Genomic DNA, 22,500 nt, shown 5'->3' on the forward strand with positions numbered 1-22,500 from the left:
ATCACTTAAGGCAGACATCTGGGAGCCGACCACCTTCTTGGCCTGAACCACCTGTAACGCGCGCCACACTCACCACCACTCCTTCACTCCGCTGCCCTGCTCCTCACCACATCATTTGTTGCCTGCACTTCAAACCCTTACTCCGCTCTTCCCACTCTCCTTTTCCTTCTCATCTTACGCAGCACACTTCTCGTCTCGTCCCGTCCCGTCTCTTCGCCTCCCCTCGCCTCCTAAGCCTTCACCTCACGTTCACTACTCCGCACTCCACCCAGCAGCCCCCCGCACTCCACCTCCCACCGCCTCTTGCAAAATACACGCACGCACAGTTTCCTTGTCATGCACGTGTCCACTGGAAGCAGGCACCCTTACTTCCACCACGCCCATCCTCCGCCACTACACACACACACTCGCCTCTTCACTCTATCGTATATGAGTGGTATACATTCCCCGTTGCTTGTGCAGGACGCAGGATCATGGAAGCGTCAACTTTCCAGCTAAATTATACTAAATCCTCGGATGCACTTACGCGAGTCTTCCTGATGAACTCTAGGCACGGGACATGTTGAATGAAGTTGATAAAAAAGTGTTGTGTTCAAAAAGTTGTATCTCTTTAGGTACAGTCTCTAACCCGATTATCTAGCATGTATATCTGGATTGTATGTGATTATATATATTTTACTTCCGAGTTTGCAGAGACACCCCGCCCCATCCCCCCCCTTTTTTTTTCTAATCTCTCTGTATCTCTCTTTCGAAATAATTCCATGCCATTCCCTCAAGCTGTCACGCTGTATTTTGTGTCTCCTAATCTGATTATAGTTTACTTTTATATCTGGTTACATTTAAACGCTAATCTCCTTAACGTTGAATGGGAAAGAGAGAGAGAGAGAGAGAGAGAGAGAGAGAGAGAGAGAGAGAGAGAGAGAGAGAGAGAGAGAGAGAGAGAGAGAGAGAGAGAGAGAGAGAGAGAGGTTTCGTTCTCAAGGCAATCTGTTCTCCTCGGCCACTCCCTCCCGCGGCGTTTCCTCAGCCTGTCAATAATCCCTCTCCCTTCAAGCTGCAAAACCCTCGTCTGCTGGCGCCCAAAGGAAACTGCCTCATTCGCTCCAATTCCAATCCAATCTAACAACACAGCGGTTCCCAGCAGGAGGGCGACAGCTACACACACACACACACACACACACACACACACACACACACACACACACACACACACACACACACACACACACACAAGGGCTCCAGTGACAGTTCGTACGTGCTGTATCACTCTAATTAGATATATGAGGAGTGTTAGGTAGTGAAGCATGACGATGACACACACACACACACACACACACACACACACACACACACACACACACACACACACACACAGAGAGAGAGAGAGAGAGAGAGAGAGAGAGAGAGAGAGAGAGAGAGAGAGAGAGAGAGAGAGAGAGAGAGAGAGAGAGAGAGAATGAATTACATAGCATCTGAAGACATATGGTTCCCAGAATCTGAATCTGAGTGATGCTGCGTTTACATCTCAGTTAAAATTTCATTGCGTTTGGTTTTGATTGAGTTTATTTGAAGGAAAAGCGGCTCGTTTGTATTCCTGGCCTGTGTGGTGTAAAATATTGTTTGCTCTCTCTCTCTCTCTCTCTCTCTCTCTCTCTCTCTCTCTCTCTCTCTCTCTCTCTCTCTCTCTCTCTCTCTCTCTCTCTATCAAAGTTCTGTAAAATAAATATAAAAGAAAAAAATGATGTTCCCAAGGCAAGCTACACACACACACACACACACACACACACACACACACACACACACACACACACACACACACACACACACATACTAAAATAGTATATATATGAAAAATAATGCTTGCAAAATGACTAACAGAATTTCGCAACCAGACATTAATGACCCTTCCTTTTGTAATATCGAATGTTTGTTTGTTTTTCTCTCTCTTTTTTCATGTTTACTTAAGGCGCTTTCCTTCAACGTTTAAGTAAAGTGAAACATAACATTCCTAACACTCTCTTTAAATCAAAAGTAGTTTTCTTATTTTTCTTAATAATGACACGGTTGATGGATTGATTGATTGACGGACAGATAGATAGATTGATAAATAGACAGACAGATAGATGGGTAGATAGACTGCTTGATTGACAAACTGCCTAAATAACTGACTGGTTAATCATTTAAAACGCCAAAACAAAGGCACCGTACAATATGAAGAATTGCTAACCTTTTTTACACAACTGCTAAAAGAAAAAGACAAAAAAATCAAATAAAACAAGGCAAACGAAACAATAATAAAAAAAACTATCACGTCTAGAAAATTATTACTGCACAGTAGCTTAACGGGAATAAAACGACACATTTCATTATTATTTTTGTTTATTTATTTATTTATTTTATTTTTTTTCAATCTATCATACCACGAATTCCAAGTCACCGCGTTCCGTCACCGCTGATCTAATCTTGAACGCGTTACTCCCCCATCAAGCGGCGCCAGTAGCGAATAGTGCCGTCCGATGAACCACCTTGGAATTCTTCGTATGTCTCTCCCATTACCGTCTAGTACACCAGTCCATACGCGCGCACACACATACTCTCTCTCTCTCTCTCTCTCTCTCTCTCTCTCTCTCTCTCTCTCTCTCTCTCTCTCTCTCTCTCTCTCTCTCTCTCTCCTGTTCTTATTCTTTTCGGTTCGGCATTCTCTTATTCCGTAAATTTCTTTATCATGTTATATCTTCCTTTATCTTTATTGTCCTTTGTTTTTGTTTCTCCTTTTGTGTATTTGATTCTCTCTCTCTCTCTCTCTCTCTCTCTCTCTCTCTCTCTCTCTCTCTCTCTCTCTCTCTCTCTCGCCACGTGTCACAAAAGCCTATCTTCTTTCTTACACATTTTTCCAAGAATCCTTCCTTCCGCAATCTTCGCCCTCACAGACAACTCTCCAACCCCCTCCACTTTTACCGGCTCCCCTTCCACCTCTTACCCACATCCCCTCTTCCACAATAAATCCCCCTGCTGTCTTGACTCTCTCCCCTTCCATCTCTGAACAACACTGCAATTCCCTGTATTCTCCTCCACCTTTACCAGCTCCCTTTCCTTCTCTTCCCGCCCTTCTCTCTTCACTAACAATATTCCAAATCCCTCTTCTATCTATGCCATCTTCCCTTCCGACTCCCCCTTGCTTTACCCTCTTCCCTTCCATCTCTTCCCTAACACAACTATTCCCGCTACTCCCCGTTATCTTGACCACCTACCCTTCCCCACCCCTCTCTTTTTCTCTCTCCTGCCCCACCGACACCTTTCAAGAGGACGCGGATGTTACACAAAGGTACTCCAGTAGACAAGAGCGTCCGAGTACGAGGGTTCCTGAGTGTGTGTTGCCAGATCAGTGGGGACGATTACTTCATGCTCGCCTGCACAAGTGACGCGCGAACAATGCCGCCTCTCAGTGTGGTCTTCACTCAGCTAGTCGTCAGGAATAGTTTAAACAGTGCGGCATAAGAGTGGTTGTTTCTGAGTACGAGTTCTGAGTGTGTGTAGTTTTTATTTTTTATTTTTTTATTCTTTTCAATTTTACTTTCGTTTACATTCCGTCTCTTTTTTTTTCTGATAATCCTACCAGGTGAGGGAAAGCACTGTAATTGGTCTTAAATGCCATACATTCGTGACGTGTATAACTGAGCTTGTTAATTAAAAGAAATAAAATAAAATAACAGAGGGATAACACTTACTCTTGATGAAAGTGACGCGCCAGGTGGGAACGAGGCACCAGGTTACCTGTAAGGGAGAAAGAAAAAAACATGAGGCAATAATTCTGACACACAAAAAAAAAAAAAAAACGTGAGTTCAGTAAAATTAAGAATAACAAAATAGACAAAAATATCACACGAGCAAACAAGAGAAGAGTGAGCCAATAGTTGTAACACCCAAACAACAAGAATGAGTAAAGGGTAAAAAACAGAAAAATAGAGACCAGGAGATCAACAAAACAATAAGCTTGCTACATGATTGCCTTTCACCTGCGGAAACTCATAAAGTGCCGCGCTCATATCCTCGCCAAATACTGAGCCTCCTTCAGCTATGTCCTTGCCTCTCCTCCTCCTCTTTCTCCTCCTCGTCCGCGTCCTCCTCCTCCTCTTTTTTTTTTTTCCCTTTCCTGTTTCTCCTCCACTTTTGGTCATTGAAAAAGTCTGTTAAAATACAACACCCAACTTTGTGTGTGTGTGTGTGTGTGTGTGTGTGTGTGTGTGTGTGTGTGTGTGTGTGTGTGTGTGTGTGTGTGTGTGTGTGTGTGTGTGTGTTGGGAGAAGGGGAGGTCTTGCAGCTTCACGGTCGAGCACACAAGTCTTGCCACGCAGAACGCTTCCTCAGTTTAAAATTGGTAACCTTTTATTTTATCATACGTATATAACCAAAGACTTCTGGGACTTGTATGAATCATGACTGAATTATGCTTCTCTTAAAGTATCCTACTGTGCTCACATGGTTAGATAGCTCTGAAAAAAAAGAACGTTTATATTATCCTTGCCTTTCCTGGTGATGAAATGATCCGATAAAAACAAAAAAATGAAAGTAACAGCTGCATTCAACCCTTGATGGAAAAACCTAAAATGTTCAAATCATCGACTATAATATTTAAGTTAAAACAAAGACATCGTTACTGTCAGCGGGGCGGAAACACCAATCCCCGCAGCAGACGAGGAAGGGAAGGGAGTGGAAACAGATAAAACAAACGTAGAGAAGAAACCAGAAGAAAGAGATAAGACAGAAGAGAGAGAGAAAGGTCACAGATGAAAAAAAAAAAAGACACACAAGGAAAGCCAGATAAAAGGGTAGCAGGGGAAGGGAGGGAAGGGGCCGCAAGGAGACACAGAGACTGAGTGAGAATGAGATGAGACATTTGGGAGTGGTGGAGGATAAGAGGGAAAAAAGTCAAGGCTAATGATGTGGTTGTGAGGTTGGACAGTGCACCTTGGAGAAGATAATTTGTTTACTGTTTTACTCTTTAAACATGGCTTGGAGAGAGAGAGAGAGAGAGAGAGAGAGAGAGAGAGAGAGAGAGAGAGAGAGAGAGAGAGAGAGAGAGAGAGAGAGAGAGAGAGAGAGAGAGAGAAAAGCAAAAGAGGACGAGAAAGAATGCCTGTAAAACAAAGATGAAAGGAAAAGCGTCTATGAACAAGAACGAATAGAAAAGAATGAAAAATGGAAGTCTGTGAACAAGAACGAATAGAAAAGAATGAAAAATGGAAGTTAAGACAATAATACCAAACAAGTTGTTGGTGAGGAAGTAAACAGGAAACTGAGGAAAAGAAAAAAAAGAATGAGGAAGCAAGTGAAGTACGTAAATCTAAAGAGAGAGCAAATGCAAGGAATTGAGAGGAAAGAAAGGGAAACAAGTGGAGAAGATAATGAAAAAATATGAATATAAGAGGAAATAAACTCATAAAATTGGGGAAAAAATGAAGAAAAGAACCAAGAGGAGAAAATAATAAAATAAATAAGGAAGCAAAACGTAGAAACTGATCCATTAATGAGAAAAACGACAATCAAGAGAGAGAGACACAAGCGTCGTCTAGATCGTGAATGTTTAGACGAACAGGGAACATTAAAGGCAGGAAAATGTTGCGTGAATGTTTGTCTTTCAAGGCGACGGGAGGAAAAAGATCAAAGGAAGCAGGAAGTGGCTGTGGTCAGGAAATAGATTATTCCTTTAAGTGTTTTTGTTTTGTCTTTTTATGCACACTGCCGCAAATAACTCTCTCTCTCTCTCTCTCTCTCTCTCTCTCTCTCTCTCTCTCTCTCTCTCTCTCTCTCTCTCTCTCTCTCTCTTGATTACTTCAACTCTTTTTATTACGTGTATTTTTTTCTTTACGCAACTGCTGACTCTGTCTCTCTCTCTCTCTCTCTCTCTCTCTCTCTCTCTCTCTCTCTCTCTCTCTCTCTCTCTCTCTCTCTCTCTCTCTCTTGATTACTTCAACTGTTTTTATTACGTATTTTTTGTTCTTTACGCAACTGCTGACTCTCTCTCTCTCTCTCTCTCTCTCTCTCTCTCTCTCTCTCTCTCTCTCTCTCTCTCTCTCTCTCTCTCTCTCTCTCATTTGCATGTACAAGGTATGCAAATGTGTAACAAAACACGAAGGGAAAGGTGTCAGTAATGTGTCCCAACTCTCACTCCTCGCCCCACAATGAGGCGCCTGACAGCAGCAAGAGGGACGAGTATTGGAGACACGCCACGTCAACAAGCTGCCAGCCAATCATCACTAAGACCCTTTCCTTCCTTCTATCCCTTGTCACATTGCACAAATCTACCTACTTTCCTGCCTCTCAGCTCCTCTTCCTCCCTCTCACCCTCTCTGCTCCCCTGCCTCGCTCCGCCTCTCCCTCTCCACACATCGTCACTGGAGGGTTAGCGTGTAAAAATTCTCCCCTCCTGCATCCATTGCCGCGCTCCCTCGCTGCCCTGCATCAACTGACACACACGCACCGCCCCTACGTCTCGCCAGGCCAGACCGCCCTACTCAGCCAGTCTATTTCGAGCAGGGAACAATACAGTGAGCAAGTGAATTGAGTTCAAAATATCAGCCATCATGTGATATTACTGAGTCATGTTATGTGAGATGCAAGAACATTTTTCTTTAAGTTACGTTATGTCCAGGATGCATATATCCAATCTGGTGGCTACACGCACACACACACACACACACACATACACACACACACAGACACACACACACTAAGGTCTCCCCGGGTATACTCAATCGAATCAGGTGTTATTGGTCAATTCCGTCTTAGCTAGATTGCAATAAATTCTGGGTATTTATTCAAGGGCAAATGATCCAGTGTCATCACAAAACTGCACCTGCTTCGCAACGCAGGGTGGAGGGGAAATAAAAGTCGGAGGTGACAAGTGTCTAAGTGACGCAAGCAACACGTGATGCTGAAAATGTTTATGGTGGAGCAGCCAAAAAGAAGACGTTGTCAAGCTGAGGCTTGAATAAATAAAGTATAGTCATCAACCATCGCTCACTAAGCTAGTCCATTTTATACTCAGTGTCACAGACTCTGACGCAGTAATTCTTTTTTCATTCGACGACACAGTAACATGGTAACACTGCTGAGGAACGGCTTAAGTATTTGTCTTGTTTAAATATGTCTGGGAAACTGATTTCAGCCTTATTTATTTGTAAAATACTGAACTTCTTGTATCTCTATTATTTGCTGTTATAATGAAATACAGTGATATAAAGTCTTGTTGCACTTTCAAAACAAGGTGGAAACACATGCGCAAATCAATGAGTAAATGACAATGTTCGTCACTTCACTACTCCATCTTCTCCAACTCTTTATATATATATATATATATATATATATATATATATATATATATATATATATATATATATATAGCTATATATATATATATATATATATATTATATATATATATATATATAATCATGTCTGTTGTCATGTGGTCCGTGGTGCGCGGCTCCTTGTGCCGTCCTGCACAAATACCGTCAATTCTCCGCTCCGGTGGCCGCCAAGAAAGCCTCCCCGGATGGCCCTCGTCGACTCTCCACAATAAGGACTTTCCGTTCGCTTTAACGAGTTTGTTGACTTGAGGAACGAAACTTGCCGACCGGGGAGGACGTCACATTCCCGCTATTTTCATTCTCCTCAAGCTTTTCAGCAGCAGCAGCAGCAGATAACGACGTTGTGCGAGTACAACAATGAAATATTAAACACTTTCTGCTTTCCTAGAAATTCAACTGAGACAAAACAAAACTTTATTTGCGCTCTCAAATGAGTTTCGAAGTTGTGATGGAGGAGAAAAGTAAGACGAAGGATCAGCCGCGAGAAGGAAGACAACAGTGGAATTGAGACGGCACGGCGCGGATTCCCCAGGGAAAAGTAAACCAAGTGGATGTCTTGCGCGCCCAATACTCTCTCATATTTGTGCTTGGATATTGTCCTCGGCCACGTCCTGCTGCAAACATCACCACGCACCTTCACAACCTGCCGAGATCTTTTCACCAAGACCCAAGATTTCTTCATTTCGCCACATTTGTTACGATGTTACACGTGACAAACACTAGTTTTGCCTCATCACTGCCACGCCCACCAGAGCTCTGAGCCAGACAGATCCTCCCCCTCGCCCTGTCTAGACCTACTCCTTTGTAGAGCCGCCACGCCACGCCACGCCCCTGTAGCGCCAGTTCTAATTATGCAAAGCTGTCATGCGCATCCCAGTTCACCTCTCTGAGCAGCCAAAGTCCATTAGTGAGTCAGCTTCATCCCATCCTTGACATCTTTCCTTTGTCCGTTGATGCAAGCGGGTATTATCTTTTTCCTTTTTTTTTTTTTTTTTTTTTTAATGCATTCCACCAACACTTCATTTCCAGCCAGCTTCCCCTCTACTAATCATGTTCCTTCTGCTTCTCTCCCTCTCTCTCACCTAACTCCTCTTTTCATCTACATTCATCTTCATCACCAGCATCCCCGCAACCCAGACCTTCACCTTCATCCTCACCATCCACACTTCATCCCCACAACAAATGCTGTATCACATTTATCTTTGTTTTCCTTCCCCACATGCGTTTATGATTCTTCCCCTGTCAGTATCTTTTTAATAAGTCGCCTTTCCGCTTCCTCAGACTGATTATTAATTAGTCTTTGTTTTAAACTCCTGAAAATGTTTGACATCTGCTGCAGTTCTCTAGCATTTTTACGTGTGTGTGTATATATATATATATATATATATATATATATATATATATATATATATATATATATATATATATATATATATATATATATATATATATATATATATATATATATATATATATATATATATATTATGAAAACAAATATTACCGTTAAGATAAATATGTGTATATACGCCATTTTATCAAGCACACTCTCTCTCCTCCATCTTTCTACTATGCATACATCCCCACACGGCGTCAAAAGTCGGTATCCATCTTTTCCACCGTGCAGCCGCCAGGGAAGGTAAAACCCAGATAAGTCCCTGTAAGTCTGTCGCTTCCCAGGCTGTTGACGCCAAGAAATACATGCCAAAGGGATTAGAATTTACATATGGAATATTCCCACACCTCTGTCTATGGAGTGTAGCACGGCGCCTCAACTGCTGCGCGTGTAAGGTGCAAACAGTGACCAGCTATTCGTATCAGATGCAGATCAGCTATTGCTGTTACACCGTTATCCATTTCAGACCCTGTGAGATATCGTTTTTCGCAGATATCTTCTATAGAAACACCTGGATCAATATTAAATTTTGGCATATCTTGTTTGACACCGTCCTCTAATTTATGACACCACATTGCACTGCCAAACCTGTTTCATTAAGGATTTTAATCTTGGCTTTCAAGGGGATGTTGGCAAGAGCCAGGTGGACATTCGCACGGGGAAGGTTTTGCTGGGCGCAGTTATGATGTATATCACTTAACCGCCCCTCCCCCGACCTCCCGTCTTCCACCTCATCTATAACATGGAACATTTTGACTGGAAGATATCAGTACGCAAAGCACAGGGTAAGGCATTGATGTAAATTTAGAAATCCTTTGAATTTCTCCACCATCATACGTGGCATCCAGCAGGGCGGGTCCATTACCTTGCGCAGGGGAGGATGCGCGGGAAGGCCTGGCAGCCTGCTAGCAAGGCTGTTCTTTGGCCAATAACACACACTGAAACATTCTGTACTTTCAACACGATGAACAACAGGGTAACAATGACGTGGGAATGGTATAAGTGACAAGGAACAAGCAGGAGGAAGGATCGCCCGCCACCGCTGCTCCAGCCTGACCCTCAAACTGCGGCTAGTTCTATCATTCATTAACAGCCTAAACCTGTCTTCCTCCACCTTCACTCTTGCCTCCAGGGCCATACGTGGAACACTCACCTCCTTTCTGGAGAGCACGAGTACTTCAAAAAGCTTCAGATATCACTGTTAAAAGTAGCATGAGGAGCGTCACGTAAAGAAACACACGCACACCACTGCGCTGACCTGCGCCGACCACTCAGGAAACACTTCCTGATCCCTTACTGCCTCTGGGCACTACTAGCCATCACGTTGGAAGAAATGAATCACTTGAATATTACAACAATACGCAGACATAATTGGAAGAAAACATTATACAAAATCAATTATAATGATTTAGAAATACATACAATGTGCATCAAAACTAAGAGGTACAATAGTTATCATGGATAAAGGAAGGACGAGGGGTGGGGGGGACACCTCCTCCATGGGGTATGGTGACAGGATGGCGCCGTATTTGAATGTGTGATTACTGAAAGGTTAGTCCATCCCCTACTTAGAATATTGTAAGATATAAGACTTTCGGGTAGAGTTATTAGTCTCCTTTTATAATCTGGATGAGCGAATCACTATCGCAACTACCATCACCTTTATTACAGTACTACAATACTGTTACTACCATTACCACCATCATCAATACTACTTCTATTATACTACTGTTACTGTTGCTATTACTACTATCGCTACCATCGTTACTACCATCACTATTACTACTATATTACTGCTACTACTGCTACTATCACCATCACCTACTCCCACTATCACCATCACCATCACCAGTACCACTACTACTATTAGCTACTCCTTCTGCTGCTACAACAACAACAACAACAACAACAACAACAACAACAACAACAATAACTACTACTACTACTACTACTACTACTACTACTACTACTACTACTACTACTACTACTACTACCACCACTACTACTACTACCACTACTATTACTACTACTAGTTACCACTTTTCTGTACCTTAAGCACATTTTCCGTACTGTGGAAAGTAACTAAGACATCTTTGGGAACGGTTTCATGAAGGATTTGTTTTCACATTCGCGTTCTGCAATCACACGTTACTCCCCTTGATATAATTCCATGAGTCGGTCTGTAGTTTGCTGGCCATTTATTCTGAGATGAAATTTCACACATGAGCCTGGCGTCTCACCGCGTAGCAATCAAACTTACCGTATCTTCATTTCCGTACGTCCATAAGCAAATCAATATGAACATCAAAATATAGACGAGGAAAGATGGTGGACATATACTGATTAATGAATGCTTGCCCAGGGTCCATCAAGGGAAGAGATAGAAAGTTATTGGTCTTCACCCACTCGATTCTGAAAGAGCCATCTGGAGGAAGGAACTTTAAGGGAGGTACTTCAAGTTTCTCGGCGCATCGGACTGGTGAATGAGCAAAGGAGAAGTTGGATAAGGTAGATCAGACGGGGTTCTGCTGAGCCACGTTCATGACTTTTCTTGTTACCTTTATTAATCTTGTTCCTCACCGGACGATTTGCGTTGTCATTCACATTAAAGTTTCGTTAATTATGCGTTAGTCGCTATTCCCAAACCGATACATATCTATCTGATTTAGTGAAAGGAAGCAAACAAGTACCTCCTTTATTTTGAGAGATAACACCATTTACACAGGCTCAGGTAAAGCTCATTCATTACATTAGTGTCTATGAAGTGCTGGATCTGCCTATCGCCATTTACACATATCGGAGTGGAAATTTCAAATGTGCGTGAGTCGCTTGTGAATACCTGTGTCTGTAGCAGATCACGTGCTTGATCCGCTGGATTTCACTGTTGGCAACGACGTGTGGTGGTGTGTTGCGATAGAGAGGGATTGTATCTATCCATCTACCTGTATGTGCCTTTCACTCCCATCCATCACCCCAATGTGACTGACTCTGGATCCGATGATAAGACATACAAGTCACGAACGAAACGCCATCTACTGGGAGAAGTGTCGCTCTCTTGTAATCCTGACACGGTTTTGTGAACTCAGGATAACTAAAAAATTGTTTCCTTAGCGACGCACTTCGAGCTCGAGGCTTCATTAGCAGAAATAAATACATAGCATTAAATATTCCCGAAAGGTAGAAAATGTCGAATATCATTTAAATATTCTGCACATGAAACAATTCCATGAAATAATAATTCACCACAATATCATTTAATGCAGCGTACTTTTGAAACTGCGCACCATTCTTTTTATGGTCGCGGGAACAAAAAGAACTCGTTAGCATGACAAACACATGCGTCACCACTGCACTGCCATTGATTCAGTGCACCACTCCCCTGCTCGTCAGCACAGAAGTTTTGTGTTTCTTTAGTGTTTCTGAGTGCTTCTTTGTTGCTCGCCTTGCCAACCACACACACACACACACACACACACACACACACACACACACACACACACACACCGTTCCTTAGAGACTGTCACCTTGCATGAAACACCTTTGTGACAGGCGCTTCCCTTGTCCCCGTTTACCTCTTCTCTAACGTCGCCCAGAGGAGGAGGAGGAGGAGGAGGAGGAGGAGGAGGAGGAGGAGCAGGAGGAAGAGAACGGAACTGCGCCGACACACGTCCCCGAAGAAAAAAATAAAATAAAATAAAAACACTCCCAGTACTGAAGAAAAAGAACGCTTAAAAAAAATATAAGAAAAATACAGTAAAACTCCATCCGATGAAAACTCCTCTGTAAAAATCAAAGTTTGTAGTATTTTGTTTGATTTTTGTGCTGGAAATAGTGATGCCAGGCATAAAGTGTGCGATGTTTTTTTTTTCTTTTTAACTCTTGGCTGTCTTTATTTTTTCGTCGACTTGGGAGAGGGAAGAAAAAAAGTGTAGCAGAAAGGCTGACACACCATGTATCACTCAGGAGGAGGAGGAGGAGGAGGAGGAGGAGGAGGAGGAGGAGGAGGAGGAGGAGGAGGAGGAGGAGGAGGAGGAGGAGGAGGAGGGGAAATTGAAGCTATTCACATGAGCTTCCAAGGCAACACACGCGAAGCTGAAACATTTAGGCATCCACTCAGCAAAAGGGAAAAAGTGAAGCAACTCGAGCTATACCGCATTAGAAAACCCTGCGGTGGCGGTGGTGGTGGTGGTGGTGGTGGTGGAGGTCGCGGAGACGAGGTGGTGACAGTGTTTTTATGGCAATGGTCTCAGCGGTGCATTAAAGAAGTCACTGAATAAAACTGTATGGCGGGGAAAATGCGAACATAGAGAAAAGTTGGACTATATGTAATGGTGGGGCGGGAAAGGGAAGGGAAGGGAAGGGAAGGGAAGGGAAGGGAAGGGAAGGGAAGGAAAGGGATAAATAAAAAGGGAACGGATGGGAAGGGAATGGAAGGGAAGAGAAGGAAAGGAGAGTAAATAACACGCAGAACAAGAAAGGAGAAAGAAAATCCAAAAAGTGTAAGCCAGAAGTAAAAATAAAGGAAAAAAGGAGATAGAAGTGAAGGTGATGAAGAAAAGGAAGCGGTTTTACATAAGTGGGGAAAGAAAAAAAAAAGAAATTACTCTTGAATGAGGGAGGTAAGTGGTAGGGAGGGAAGAGGAGTGCATGGTGGAATGCAGCGGTGCGGAGGGAGGAACAATAATAACAAGCTCAGTGTTTTCCTCGTACTCGCTGAGCCGCAGTGTATGCACGAGTATGATGTATAATGTATAATGTCATGCGTCCTCTCCCTCAATATCATGCACTGTTTTTACCCTTGAGGCCATTAACGTGAACAGCAGTGCAGTGGAATAAGACAATGCTGTATACGATGATGACAGTGGCGGCGATAAGAGACTGATGACATGTTTTTGATGTTGCAGGTGTAGCTGACGCAAGGAAGGAGGACGTGGCACACCTGCAGGGAACACCGTCACCACCACCGCCTCCCTCGCTCATGTGTCGCGAGTGAGCGGCGCCTCTGCCGCGGCGTCACCACTCAGTGGCTGCCACTTGGCCAACGGCGATACAGCCTCAGCAGGAACAACAGTAGAGCGTCCAGCGATCTGAGAGGCTTTATTGCGCAGATCAACATATATGGTGCAAATATTTCACGATGGAAGTGCTAAGAAGACTTGTGGTCCTTAGGAGGCCATGATGGAAGTGTCGTGTGCCCCTTGCCCCCCTGGACCCACTTCTCTCCCTTTGTCGTCGTCCGCCCCTGATTCTGTCACTACTAGCGCCACCACTACCATCACCACCACCACAGCCGCTGGCAAACAGAGAAGCACAAACCTTACTGAGGTGTCACCAGACTCCGGTAATGGAGAGGATCTGGATGAGTTTGACCCACTTAAGTCCCCTGTCAAGGTCTCGGTCACGGAGTGCGAGCCTGAGATAGAAGTGCTTGAAGCAGCCGTTGGAGGCCTTAGACAACAGGAGGAGAATTACCCTCCACTTTGTGGTGGAGGAAACTCGGGAAGCAAGTCACCACCCTCCGCTGCTCACGATGCAAGCGGTCAAGGGCAAGCAGAAGAGAAACACTGTGATACTGACAAAAGTGAAAAACAGGAATCAGAAATGACTGCTTGTATGACGGAGAAGCCAGAATTGTTTCGGCTTAGTCCTCAGCCTGAGCAGCCCAGCGGTGACAGGGCTGAGTGGCAGACTGGCAAGCAGCCGGACCTTCCTGGCGGAGGTGTAAGTCCACGTCCCATCAGAGGTACATATTATTCACCAGCCTTTAATCTAAGACCACTGCACTCTTCCCTCCTAGTGTCGTGTGGCCAGCCTTTTCAATGTGGACCTTTCTCCACTCCGTGCGGCGCCATTGGGAATCCTAGGCGAGGCGTAGAAGAGAACGGGGTATTTAGTCTGCCTGAAGGCGGAGACAACATGCTAGACGCAAGTCTTTTCAGCAAATCTTACCTTTTAGGAGACAACGGCAGGACTTGTATCAAACCCTTCAGTCTTGTCTCCAAAGGGGAAACAGAACACTTTCGTAAACACACGTCAAACTGCTGTGATACTTCATACTCCTTAGGGACGGCGCACCAGGTGAAAACAGTGAGAAACCCCGAATACCCAAGATGCCTCCGCAGTCGCCCTGCTCGGAGGTACACCAATCCAGAAGTGGTGCGAAAACAACCGACCTCTGGCGGACTTATGACAACTTCCTGCGACCTCATGACTTCCCCTCCTGGCCAGTGCGCGTGCATCAACCCCGGCACGAGCCACGCGTGCGCACCCAGGCTGTCAAGCAAATCTTCTATGGGAATGCTTAATCCCATGTTTGAGGCTGATTTTAGCAGCAAGCAGGAGACCCACACCGCGGTGCCTTCATCACCCAGGAAGCTTTCTCTGGATCACGGGTCAAAGGCAAAATGTTCAGGGAATGCGGAGAGTTGCAGATCATATCCACCCAAATCGTGTATTTTCCCTTTGCACGAGGAATCTCCTATTGTCACACAAAGTCTTTCAAGAAATCCACGCGAGCCTTTCAGGAGAGCCTCGGAATCTTCCTCTGGCAGTAGCGGTCACGGTCATCTACCTCTGTCTAGCGCGTCATCTGAGGACGGCGCTTCCAAGAGTTCAGGATCAGGAAAGAAAACGTCTTTACCCGCAAAATTTGAGTCTCTGGGTAGCACCACGCAACCACAGAACAAAAAGTCGGTTTCCAAGCCAGAAAGTTTTGTTCCAGAAAGTGTTCTTCGAAATCTAGACGCCATCACTTGCGCCACACAAGGAGATGGATCAGCCAAGAGCAAAACAAGGCCGCCAATGGTGACGTCTCCTGATTGGATCGACTTCCTAACGCCTCCGCAAGACGCTTACACTCAAAGGTTATTCACACCAGACAACCTTCACGACGAACTGTTCTACCCAGCGCCCTACGGTCTCAAGTCTGAAGTATATCAAAATCTAAACGCTAGAGAGGCGGATTTCGTACTCCAAAAACCTAACAGAAAGCCAAGGACGGAGCCGCTGCCTCCCCCGCGTGTCACAGCCACTGCACCTCAGAGGCCGGAGTCCCCAGACGTCCAGGATGGAATTATTCCACCACTTGCGACTGAGGATGAAGAAGCAGTGAAGGAAGGAGCGCGTGAGAGCAGAAAAGCCAGTTTGAAAGAGCGCAGAAAGAGCAGCTTGGAAAAATTATTCATTCCCAAGCCAAGTGAAGCCACAGATCCTATTTTAAACATCAAAATTGATAACTTTGATAGGGAGGAATATGTCAAATATAAGAAAACACTTAGCGAGACTGATTCACTGATAGCAGAGCGTCTCAAGTTTGCAGCAAAGGGCAAGCAAGGTTCTCAAGATTCTGATTCATCCAATAAGTCAGATAATCGTTTAGTATCCTCCAGCCAGGAACTCCTCAAACTGGAGACTTTACGTGGCAACAAGAGTGGCGGGGAAACAACAACAAGCAAATTATGTCCTGTCGATAAGACGCACGAGAACCATCGGGAAAGCAAGGAGAAAATTCATGATATCGCTCCACAAAATGCAATATCCAATTCCCAAATGGACACATTCCTTATAAACGAAATTTTTGATGTGAAACCGAGATCACGTAAACAAACTCTCCCACGGCAACGCTCCCTAGAAGAGAATCAAACCGCCAACAAGGACAACTCTCAGAAGAGGATCCGCAAACAGTCGCTGCCAACAGAAGAACTGTTTGGAATCAGGAGGAACCAGCACATCAGGAAGTTCAGTCTGCACCAGCTGGTTAGCTACTCAGCGCAGGTGAGCACCACGGCGGGGGGAACAGCATTCTCTCCCTTGAATGAGACTGACGAGGCACACACAATTATGGCCAAAGTGACGAAGAAGAAAGCCAACAGCATTTCATTACCCGAACGAGAAAAACTTAAGATCGACACGAAATTCCGCAGCAAGAGTTCAGAGACACGACTGCCAAGGAAAGCCTCTCAGCCGGATAAAGGCGACGCGTTCTTAGCCACTGCTCCAAGGCGCCTCTCCAGTGAATCATGTTCCTCGCCTTATAAGGGAACCTCCGTTCAAGTGAAGAAAAACAGGAATATTCCGAGACGAAAGGAGAGGCAAAACGACTCACCCCACCATCACCATCACCACAACCACCACCACCCCCACCACCACCGTCACCACAGCAGGGAGGGCGCTCACCGCCGCCCTCACAGAACAGAACACTTGCGTCGCCGCCCACGTAAAAGTTCCTCCTCACCTGTTGATGACAGGGAGAGGAAACAAAAGCCAGCCAGTCACAGGTCCCCAAGGAAGGTCCCACGGGAGATGCGCAGGCCGGCAGAGTCCCATACCAACCTGGGAGCACCGCTCAGCCCCTTGGAGCAGGACAGCGGCGGGGACCTCTTTACCAACGCAGGATGCAGTCTTCAGGGCATGCAGACCTCTGAGGGACGGCCTGTAGTTCCCTACGAGCCTCTTGTGGATGTTCTCACGCCCACGACACCCGATGACCCGCCGGCAGCCTCAGGAGCCACCAGGTGAGAGTTGGTCACCACAACATACGAGACTGAAGGGAATGGGCGGGTCAGTATTCCGGGGGAAGTTGGGGGGAGAGCCGGGGGTCATTGTTGTTGTTATTGTTGTTAAAGAAGAAACATTACATTCAGCGGCTTCGTGACATTCCGAGGATGGCTTAGGCACGGTACACCATGCTGGTGCTGACTTGAGTAATCAACACGGAAGGCAGTCAGCGTGAGGTAAAGGGCCAGCCTCGCACTGCACGCAGCTCGGAAACATGACGCACGTGCCGGGGTAATTAACTGGTTTTTGGAAGGTCAAACGTGATTTCTCACGAATGAAAATGCAAAAGGAAATAGTACCCCATTCTCTCTCTCTCTCTCTCTCTCTCTCTCTCTCTCTCTCTCTCTCTCTCTCTCTCTCTCTCTCTCTCTCTCTCTCTCTCTCTCTCTCTCTCATACACACACACACACACACACACACACACACACACCTGGAAGATTTCCCTCTGCTTCCCATCGCCACAACCCACACAGCTGGTCCTTCTCTCTCACTGCGTCCTCATGTATAACTGACAGCGCGGGGGAGTTCCGAAACTTGGCTGTGGCTTACAGGTCGAAGTCCTCGAACGCCCACCGGGAACTCTCGCCCTTACCATTGCGGGTGTGAGTATGAGGTGCATTATGGATCTGGCAGCCGACAAGCTTATTCGGTATCGGGAGACCCCGCTGCCTCCTGGGACAGTAATGCGGCTCAGATCGATTCCCTCAGCTAGCGGCGGTGATCAGGTGCACCTCAGTCACAGAGCTTCGTGCATCGCGGCCGAGAGATGCACAAATTATTTCCCGTATTTCCTAATTACACTTTTTTTTTTCGTAAACACTTCTTATTGATTTAATTTCTCTTTTACGTGATTGTCTTATTTTCGAAAGCATGTCTTGTTACTTTTGTCTTTCTTTTACGTGATTGTCTTATTTTCGAAAACACTTTCTGTTGCCTTTCTATCTCCTTTCAATTTTTTTTTCGTAAAGACCTCTTATTAATTTTATTTCCCTTTTACGTAATTGTTCTATTAAAAAAAAAACTTCCTTTTACGTTTTATCTTTCTTTTACGTGATTGTCTTATTTTCCTAAACATTTCCTATTGCTTAAACTTACTCGGAATTGTGTAACAAACAGAAGGGGTGCTATATCAGGCAAGACTGTACGTACTATAATGCCTCATAAGCGCGGCACATCCTTTTTCTAACTGCCGAAATTAAGCTGCAGAACAGAACTCATACTCAGAACTCAATACAGAACTCATACTGCTCTTCTAGACAGGGTGGAATCAAAAGCTTTTCGTCTCATCAACTCCTCTCCTCTAACTGACTGTCTTCAGCCTCTCTCTCACCGCCGCAATGTTGCATATCTAGCTGTCTTCTACCGCTATTTTCATGCTAACTGCTCTTCTGATCTTGCTAACTGCATGCCTCCCCTCCTTCCACGGCCTCGCTGCACAAGACTTTCTTCTTTCTCTCACCCCTATTCTGTCCACCTCTCTAACGCAAGAGTTAACCAGTATTCTCAATCATTCATCCCTTTCTCTGGTAAACTCTGGAACTCCCTGCCTGCTTCTGTATTTCCACCTTCCTATGACTTGAATTCCTTCAAAAGGGAGGTTTCAAGACACTTGTGCATCAATTTTTGACCACTGCTTTGACCCTTTTATGGGACTGGCATTTCAGTGGGCATTTTTTTATTAGATTTTTGTTGCCCTTGGCCAGTGTCCTTCCTACATAAAAAAAAAAAAAAAGAATGATGAAAAAGGAACCTAACAATTCTACCGAAAGTTAACCCCATTCCCGAAAGTTCGTCGATATTAAAACAGCAAAAATGTGAGAAAGAACTGATAAAAAGTTAAAAGTTTCCGGAAAAGTGCTCCGCTCATTCCGAAGGTTATGGTGATATTAATGCAGCGAACTCGTCAGATAACGCGCGCGCATGTGTGTGTGTGTGTGTGTGTGTGTATTATCTACCCTTTGTTGCTCAAGAGACGTGCACATCGTCAGGGAGACAAAATACTCAAACTATCCTCTAACACAAAGACACACACACACACACACACACACACACACACACACACACACACACACACACACACACACACACACACACACACACATACATACATACACACACACACACACACACACACACACACACACATACATACACACACACACACACACACACACACACACACACACACACACACACACACACACACGCACACAGCTCAGTAGTTGCTGCCATGGTGACAATTAGCAAGCGCCTGACTGAAGGGAGACAGCGGGAGGGGTGAAGAGGGTGCAGGCAAAGGGAAGCGAGTGGCAAAGAGGCAGAGAGGGTCGGGAATGACCAGGGACAGAGAAGAGGAAGAGGGAAGGAAGTGGCAAGCGACACGCCCGGCCAAGGGTAGGAAAGGAGGAGAGTAAACACGGAAGGGAATAGAAAGCGAAATGAGAAGGTGAGAAATCGAGGCAATGAGAGGGAACAGAGAAAGAGAGAAGAATAAAAGAATATGAAGGTATATGAGGATGGAAGGAAGAAATGAAGAGGGTGGAAGAGGAGGAGGAGGAGGAGGAGGAGGAGAAGGACGCAAGAAAACCCGAAAGGAAGATAACACACGCCAGTTAATTATGGATGTGTACACTCATTAACTTAGGTCAAAGGTGAAACAGAGTTAATTCTTCATGAAAAGGGATTGGCCGCAGGACGAAACTTTGGCCGCGGAATGAAAGGGAACCCAGTTAGTCCTGTCCAGTCATGTAAGGAAGCCATGAGGGAAGGGAGCCGGTTGGAGTATAGAAGGAGGTCTTGTTAGCACCACCCAAGCCGCACAGAATCCTGTAAAATGTGAGAAAGTGCTGCCGATTCGCTGGAGTTCTGTTGGGTGCGGGTGACGTCGAGTCTTGTTGGTGCGGGTGACGTCGAGTCTTGTTGGGTATGGATGACGTCTAGTCTTGCTTGACGTGGGTGACGTCGAGTCTTGCTGGGCGTGGGTGTGGGTGACGTCTCCCTGGCAACACCAGCGCAAGTCAGCTCTCTTGTACAGCTGAACATTACTACCGCACCAGTGCCCGCCTACAGCGCCTCCGTGGTGAGGAAAATTCAATTAAGGTCAATATTTTAAGCAACAAGACGTTTCTATCTCCAAAGCATTACCTCCAAACGACCCCGATACTCCCAGGCGAGGCGCATCCCCGCATTGGTCCCGCAGCACACCCCGCCAGGCAGCCGCCGCCGCCTGGCCCTGATGACACCCGCAATAACATTCTTGTCATTTCGCGAATCTGCCGCAGTCAATATCAGACACCTGGCCCCCACGCCGACCATTAGCATATGACTCGCGCCTCCCACCTTGCATCGCGATACGTTTCCCGGGATGCCTCTGCTGCTGGAAAAGGCGGCATGACACTCACGCTGAGAAAACTCCATCGCGATACATGGGTTAGAAGGGACATGCTATTGATACATCATTAGGATCTCGAGTGATATTGACGGTATTTTGTTATGATTTATCCTCGCCAGCGTTATTTTCTCGTGTATTGTAATAATTGTTTACACGTTGGATTCTTGACGGCCATGGCTTCTTCTCTGCTTAGTCAGATGTGTGTTGTACAAATTTAGATTATAATTTAGAAGGAAGACACTCATATCAAGGGAGGAGGGCAAATATTTAATAAAGCTAATGCAAACAGTCTGATTCTTTGTCAAGTAAAATTGTTTATTGCTTATGGTTACAGTGTCTTTAATAGCCAAAAAGTAAACTATGGAGACATCTTGCAATTTTCCGGCAAATGGTTCCTTTGCACGGCACTTCCTCACTTTGTCCCTGCGTTACCTGGTGCGCGTACTCAGCCGTGTCCTGCCGTCTGGCCTGCTTCATATCCGCGTGTCCTGCGCCAAACTAGGACAGCCTATGCATAATGGAACACCGCTCCCCCGACTCGCCCCTTGACGCCATGAGTGCATCCCCTCCCTCATCCCATCACCTCCCTAGTGGTCACCGCCCCTCACCCTTTGTTCTCTAGCCTAACCCTCATCTTCCTCCGTCATCCTTGTCCCCTTGAATCACCAATGTCCTTCAGCCTCACCCTGTCCCCTTGTGTCACGCTTTTCATTCGGGATTCATTAGTGCCTTCCAAACTCACCCTTATTTCTTCCTGTCTTCCTCCATCATCTTTCTCCCCTTTGTCACTGTGCCCCCACCTTTGTCCCTTGTTCTCTATCTCATTCTTATCTTCCTCCCTCATCCCTGTCACATCCTTGTCTCCTGTTTCACCTTTGTCCCCGTCCTACACTTCGTAGTCATCCTAACTTTACTCTTACTACCAAATCACACCCTTGTCAATCTGCCGAGCCTTTGTCACCTGTCTTAAGCTTCCCCTCTCCGCCATATCCTTACCTCCCAGCCTCACCCTTACCTTCCTGTCTCACCCTTACCCTTTCACTATGTATCTCACTCATCCACCCAATCACTCCCACTCCCTCCCTTCTCAACACAACATTCCACGGGGACATCTGAGCCTTCAGCACAAAAACGAACACAACGCTGCATTAAATAAAGCCGCTAATTGATAGAGATAAAAATACACAATCTATTATACACCCCAGCGACCACCAGTGCCACCGGGGTAATGAGGCACTGCGGAGGAGGGAGAATGGTGTAAATGGGCCATTACAAAATGAATAGGGCACCTCGGGGGAAGGAGGCGGCGTGATTGGCTGTTACCTGCAAGAGTGGTTGTGTGGTGTAAACGAGGGACAGGAGACGAGAGATAGAAGAAGAGGATGAAAGGAAGGTTGTATTAGAGGACGAAGCAGAGATGGTATGGATAGAGAAGACTGCAGGGACGATCTGCAGAGAGAGAGAGAGAGAGAGAGAGAGAGAGAGAGAGAGAGAGAGAGAGAGAGAGAGAGAGAGAGAGAGAGAGAGAGAGAGAGAGAGAGAGAGAGAGAGAGAGAGAGAGAGAGAGAGAGAGAGAGAGAGAGAGAGAGAGAGAGAGAGAGAGAGAGAGAGAGAGAGAGAGAGAGAGGAAGGAACAGAGAGAGAGGGATGGAAGATGGAAGACAGCCAAATACAGCAGAGAGGAAGAAAAAAGCAAGGTCTGGGTAGAGGAAGTGGAAAGGATATGGATGAAGAAGAGGAACTAAAGAGCAGGAGAGAGAAGATAAGACGAGTGGAAAGGAGAGAAAG

The 22,500-nt window shown here is 45.5% G+C and overlaps 2 protein-coding genes across 6 annotated transcripts in view; one reads left to right on the forward strand and one right to left on the reverse strand.

Moving 5' to 3' along the window:
* The window catches only part of LOC135099955 (uncharacterized), a 216,848-nt gene that overhangs the window by 155,928 nt on the left and 38,420 nt on the right, over positions 1-22,500 (reverse strand). For 2 of the 4 annotated variants that reach the window (XR_010268460.1, XM_064002696.1), the window contains exons 1-2: positions 9,919-10,072; positions 3,729-3,774 (exon numbers count right to left, since the gene is read on the reverse strand). The gene's annotated coding sequence lies outside the window, so the exon portion shown is untranslated. Of the gene's footprint in view, positions 1-3,728; positions 3,775-9,918; positions 10,073-22,500 lie in introns of those variants that run through there. The other 2 variants (XR_010268461.1, XM_064002698.1) reach the window with 1 other exon arrangement.
* Positions 1-22,500, forward strand: part of LOC135099954 (uncharacterized) — a 69,493-nt gene that overhangs the window by 38,391 nt on the left and 8,602 nt on the right. For both annotated transcript variants that reach the window (XM_064002694.1, XM_064002695.1), the window contains exon 2: positions 13,670-17,278. In XM_064002694.1, coding sequence (XP_063858764.1) covers positions 13,941-17,278 — 3,338 coding nt within the window. In that variant the 5' untranslated portion in view covers positions 13,670-13,940. The remainder of the gene's footprint in view (positions 1-13,669; positions 17,279-22,500) is intronic.

Source organism: Scylla paramamosain, chromosome 4 (assembly GCF_035594125.1).
Source record: "Scylla paramamosain isolate STU-SP2022 chromosome 4, ASM3559412v1, whole genome shotgun sequence".
NCBI classification, from domain to species: Eukaryota; Metazoa; Arthropoda; class Malacostraca; order Decapoda; family Portunidae; genus Scylla; species Scylla paramamosain.